General features: G+C 48.5%; 1 protein-coding gene; it reads left to right on the forward strand.

Annotated features, from left to right (window-relative positions):
* Positions 1-2447: 2447 nt before the first annotated feature.
* On the forward strand, positions 2448-6141 carry GSTUM_00001007001 (uncharacterized protein; the record flags this gene model as incomplete). XM_002838369.2 has 1 exon in its annotated part: positions 2448-6141. The coding sequence occupies one exon, from the start codon at positions 2448-2450 to the stop codon at positions 5019-5021; it is 2574 nt and encodes an 857-aa protein (XP_002838415.1). The 3' UTR covers positions 5022-6141.
* Positions 6142-6389: the final 248 nt, after the last annotated feature.

The raw sequence follows: 6389 nt of genomic DNA on the forward strand, positions 1-6389 counted from the left end.
GTTTGTTGGTACCTAAAAATGGTCTCAAGAACACTCTCCAAGTCTACTGAAAAGTCCCATTGAGCGGATGATTGGATGTGCGCCACTTTGCGGTACCTTTGGTTCATTTCATTATTTTTAATTCTCGTTTTTGAATCATTTGCCCTTACCTTTTCTCTTTATCGGTTTTGTGATCGGGGACGCATGGGTTCTCCCTGGCTCGAATTCCATCTGCTCTGCTTCTGCTGCTTGCCTTCCGCTACCCGCACCTGTTTGTCTCCCTTCTGCTTCGTGTGCTCACTAGGTTAAACAGGTGGACTGCTGTTGAGCTGATTTCGATACCGCAGCGACAGCAGCTTTCTGTTTTCCCTTCTCTCTCAGCGCATTGCGAGCCGGCGGTTTTGTGTTAGACTAGAGCTAGGCCCTCCTCGCCTCTCTCTCGGACGCCTGTCTGCACCCATTCCTCGGGGATCCCTCTTTTCCCTTTCACCACCAAATCTAACCTGCCCGCTTGTAAATTTTCCTGGTCAGACGACCCGGTCGGGGTTAGCTCGTCTTCCTCTCTTTTCTGCTAGGATTCCTGTCTTTCGTCTTTCGCTCCAAGACTGAATACAGTTGTCTGTCAAGGCGGTAAGTCACTTTCTTTGCCTCGCAGCACAGCACCCCCGAGGGGAAAACCATCACTACCACCACCTCCATCCCTCCTTCATCCCAAGCTTCAACAAACACGCTTCTGGGTGCAGACATTGCCCGTTGGCCGTCATCCCCTTTCTTCGTCTCCCACGTTTAGCCCCGGTACTTTCTCGTGCGAAGAACTATTCTTTGTGGGCCACATCGGCTGCTCCTTACTCTGCGTCAACATCTGACGAGTATATGCGTTTTTAGCGGTTTATTGGCCGGCCTTTTTGGAATCCATCATATACCGCTGGATTTCCGACTCACTTTTTTTTTTCCTCACCACTTAGAAGGGGGGCTCAGTTTTGCGGCAGCTCTCTTGTCGTTTTCGCTTCTATCGAGTCAACACCCGAACATTTCAGTTACTCTAATTTTCGAACTGAAGGGGTGGGGAGTATTTACGAGAAGGCGGAGAGGTTCAATCAAGAGGAGCATTGAGGAGAGATACGTCGGTCGCCCCGTGAACTTTGAGCCACTATAATATTTGCAGGAACAGCGGGGACAGGAGAGAGATCTGTACTCGTGGTGGAATTTTTTTCTTTCCTTTCTTTCTTTTTTTCCATAGGCTGGGGATACGGAGGCAACGCTGGACGTTCTTCGCACGACGGATTAAATAAAGAACTGCGGGTTCGATACGCTCCTTTCGACCTAGTTACCGAAAAAGAGAATCTTGCCTACTGTCAGATATCTCTAGAAGCAACTATACGTGGCTACACCCTAATCGCTCCTTTTCAGATATAATACTCCCCTTAATTTTCGACCCTCTGAGGAATATTTGGTCTCTTTAACAGACCGAAAAAGCCTACGGAGAATTTCTGATCAAGCGACAATTCACGGCAGACACCAACAATAGGCGCGACCTAGAACCTCACGGAACATTGACCAAGTTAATCTTGCTGGGAACAGATCTATTTCCCCAAATCCCTCTTACTCTTTTATTATAATTATCCACAACACCAGTCATTTGGATCTCCCCCCCCACGCAATAGGGGCTGTCTGCAGTAGGTGCGTTCTGGGAATATTTGCGGTCCATTTTTTATCCATTTCTTGTTTTTTGTATTTTTGTCCTTTCACCTACTTATTCCCCCGCTTCGGTAAGCTTTGCCGCCTACTGGGCCAAATTTGGGCTATTGTCTGTCCCCACTTCTATTTTGGGATTGGATGGTTGCCAGTTCGAGATTGGAGGCTTATACTTGGATATCTCTCCGCCTCAGACACACGCAGACACACATACCATCCTAGCACAGTACCCACATAGGCATACACCAACATACGAACGCAGACTTAGCTTCCCAGCTGGATCCTTGCACCAGAAGGTGAAGGAGGAAAAAATTACAAGAAGGTAAATAGTTAACCTACTGGATATTATCCGTTCCTAATCGCATTGACACTCCTATACCCTTGCTTTCACCATTCCACAAGTGATCGAAAGCCAGTCCGATTCAAGTTTTAACTGACAAAACTTGCGAGCAGGCTCAGTCTAATTACGGGAACACTTTTTATTTCTGCCCCCTCCATATTTGTCAGGTCGAAACCCTGAGTTCTTCCGCGATACTCGTTCATCTTGTTCGTTTCCCGGAATATCGAAGGTTAGCATTACTGAGATCGCTGAGCGTGTACTAAGACAGCTTCCACCTTAGACCCTACACCTAGCACAGATCTAAGAACCCCGATTGACATCTGGATAAGGAGGATCCTTGGTACCATCCCTTTACCCTCTATCTACTTCACCTCACCTTCCCCTCACCTTAAAGCTGTCTTTTCCTTTTCACAACCTAATCCAACACCTTATCATGGTCGAGGAATTGTTTCTTTTCGCTGCTCCGTCCTCTAGTTGTGTTTCCCCACGATCACATTCCGAGTCGGGTACTACGATGACATCGCGCGAGACTGACACACCTTCGTTGAAGAGGACGTTCACACGAGTCTCAAGGTCCTATCCGCCTTCACCAGCGGATCGACAGGACCCACAGAAACCTTTCGAGACTACAACACCTACCCAACAATCCAACTTGTCGCAGCGCATGTCACTATCGCTAAAGCGCCGTTATCCTTTTTGTAAATCGCCATCGGCCCCGACATCAATAGTCTACGACGTGCCGACACCTGCTGTACCGTCATTTGTCTCCATTTTTGATCCTGACGTCGACATGTCCGGATGTTCTCCTACAAAAGTGACCTCTCAATTTTCACATCCCATCCTTACTAGTGCCGTTAAACCGACCATGCCAAGGGTACCTGCTGGGCCAATATCATTACAGCATCCATCATTACAGCATCCTATACACCAACAGAACAACAGTGTATCCACGTCCGCATCCTCCTCAACAAATTCCTCACCCACAACTACCATTTCTACAGTCGAATCAGCAATCACAGAAGACCACACCCCTGAATCCTCCCCAGATTCATCGGTGCGGGCGGTACCACTCTCTTCCTTCCGAAGCACTACTATGTCTTCTGACGATTACTCTATTGTGCCCCCGAGCCCTTTGCCCGGTTGTGGGCGATCAATTTCTCCAAGCAAAAAACCCCGAAACACAAAAAACCTCTCCCTCAACGTGCCTCCACCCCCGGCACAATCTAGTGCGCAGCCCAATACACAAGTGAATCAACCCAGTCCACGTTCAATGTCAGCACCAACTTCCCCTGCATTTATTAAGCCACCACCGCCTGCACAAAATCCCCGGAGAAGGCCCAGTAACCTCGGATTAACGATAAAGTTACCTGGTAGCCTACCTGAAAAGTCCGCGGTCCGGGGCCCCTTGGCTGGTGGTGTCAGTGTATTAAGGCATCATCAATCATCACCATCTTTACTTTCCCCTGGACCCAATGGCATTCCAGGTGGCATGCGATTACCTCTCACCCCAGGTTTCAGGCAGCCGCGGTTGTTTCAACCGCGTCACAGCTTCAACTCTTGCAATGCACGTGACGCTTTGTCAACTTCCCCCTCCTCATCAACAACTAATTCGCCCCCCAAAAGTCCTGAGGTGTTACATGAGATGGACGAGGAAGATGAGGAGCCAAGATCTGGAGAAGCAAAATCGCCTGCCTACCCTTCCGGCCCTGTTTGCATTTTTGATCCTAATATCTATCTATACGCCGAACCTGATGCTGAGCTCGCATCGCAATTCGATGTTATTGTGAATGTAGCGAGGGAGGTCGTTAACCCGTTCAAGACAGATAAAAACTTGACTGCCGCCAAGGCTGCACTAGGCGCCAACTGCAAGGATGCGGAGTCGGACTCACTGCCACCTGACACCGCCTGCACGGAAGCAAGTTTTACAACCGCCTTTGAGGAAGCCTTATTTTCCCCCGTACTAGCGTCCTCCCGCAGGCCTAAATTAGACGCACTAGGACCAAAACACAAGCAGCCCGAGTATGTGCATATGCTATGGGATCATAATACACCAATCCTAGACGATTTGCCTCATTTGGTGAACCTGATTAACGACAGAGCGAGCGCAGGAAAGAAAGTGCTTGTTCATTGTCAATGTGGCGTTAGCCGTTCAGCAACATTACTGATCGCCTATGCTATGTTTAAATCTCCCGAAAAGACAATGCAGGATGCCTATAACGCGGTTAAAGGGCGAAGCAAGTGGATTGGGCCGAACATGAGTTTGATTTACCAGTTGACAGATTGGAAGAAGAAGATCGCATCCGATAACTCACAGCCGGTGATGGCGGGGTGGAGAGGGGGAGGTGCAGGAAGCGCTGGAGGCCGAGGGCATACAAAAGTAGACACTAGGGGTGGTTTTGGAAGAGCTGGTCCCTCAGATGGGCCTGGGATGTCAGAATCGATCCCGGAGCCTCAAACAGCACCATTGCCTGTCTGCCGGAATTCACCATCCTCATTACCTTTGGATACGTGCATGGGTCAATCTGGAGATCATCCAATCCCGCAAATGGTGAGGACGAGATCCGAGAATGGTGGATTTATATCTGGTGTTTCTCCAGGGCCTTCTTCGGCTCCACCGGGCATGATAACGATTCCTGGTGCCTCAGATATTTCTTTCAAAAGACAATCATGGCCAGAGAAGATCTCAACGCCACTTTCTGAGCGAGCTGATTCTCCACTCGCATTGTGGGGGATGGGGGCTTCGGAGAAGTCGCGTGTAGGCTCTGTCCCTCCGTTGCTGCAATCGTCTGCATATCTTGTTCAGTGCGAGGAAATATATGGTCGAGATGCCGGAAGCGGGGATGACGATCTTCCCCCGCCCCCACCGAACTTTACCAGCCCTCGGAGCAGCACCTATTTTCCTGTCCCGATGAGGCGTTCTGGAAACTTCTCCATTTTCACAGATCCCAGGAGTCCAACACAGCGCGGCGAGACGCCGATCGTTAGGAGCATCTTTGACGTCCTGTAGCAACTACTGTGGGGCCGGTGGAGCGACTCGGCCGGCTGAATCAGGGGGCTCGGATGGGTTCTAGGCAGTCGGGGGTTAGCTTTAGGTTCCTTTGTAAGGGCTTATTTGTTACTAATCGAACAAAGGGAGTGGGGGTGTAGATCGTCGCGGAAGCAGCGATGGAGCATTCATCGCCGGCTGGAATTTGGCCGTGGGGGGTCTAAAAAACAATTTCTTTTTATCTTTCCTATATTCAGTAGGCTTTACTCGGGGGAAACCGGAGCATGAATGATACCCTTCTTTACTTTTTCTTCCCGCTTCGTTCCTTTTTCTTGTGGGGGTTGATAGAAATGGAGGAGTGATAGGATGTGATGGGTTTCGAGCACAAGGGGAATGGGCGCGCAGTGTCGGTCGTTTGGATCATGATTTCCCTTTTTCTTTTTCCCTTGCTAAGCCAGTTTATGGTTGGGATCTCGAATTTCCTTCATATTCCCGATTTTTTCCATCTTCTACGATCGCTTGATAAAGGTATTACGCCTAATTTTTATTTTCGCTTCCTATCCCATCTGCCGTCTCCTGTACTGTACATTTTTATGAGATGACTGGGAAGGAGAGCTCCTGGGGAGACTATCCTTTTTACTTTCATTTTTTCCCCACTTGGTTTTTATTTGTTTCAACCTTTTTTTACCGCCCTTAGCCGAGAGATCAAAAAAACACTTTGGGTATGATACCTCATTTTCATTCGTTGTAAAGCCCCCCCTTTTTTTCGGGTTTCCCTTTTACAACTCGATACCCCCCACCTCCCCTTGTGTGCTCGCTGTTTTACTCTACTTTCAGGAGTTCGAGTCTTCGCTCCAAATCACTGATTATATTTATTTCCTTATATTCTGGTGTTCATTTTTCTCTTTTTCTGCCATCTGTTACTATCGGACTTTTTTATTTAGTTTGCTTGCTTGTGTTTTGTTTTCCGGTTTATCTCAGCTTTAGTCTTATTTTCTAGTTCCTGGGAATGGATGGATGGATGGGTGGGGGGGTCGGAAGGGATGGGAAGATGGTCCTGTATATACATATATATTGTACCCATATGAGATGGTATTGGTAGTATTATGTGCGGAATATTATACCATTGTTGTATCACCCCTCAAACCGAATGATGGGTCCGGATGAAGCAGGGGTCCTTGGGCCACCCGACGCTTGTTCCAGTGCGGGGTCACTTTTTATCCTTTGAGTTCGAGTAATAAATAGTTGGAGTGGCATACGGCACTTTGAATTACTACTGTACGAGTACTCGAGTACCGTTCCTCCATGTATGTACCGGTACTAATTGAGCACTAAAACCGGCATCGGCATCGGCATCGGCATCTAGCTACAGTCGCCCATAAACCCCAT

The sequence above is a fragment of the Tuber melanosporum genome, assembly GCF_000151645.1.
Source record: "Tuber melanosporum whole genome shotgun sequence assembly, scaffold_245, strain Mel28".
Classification (NCBI taxonomy): Eukaryota; Fungi; Ascomycota; class Pezizomycetes; order Pezizales; family Tuberaceae; genus Tuber; species Tuber melanosporum.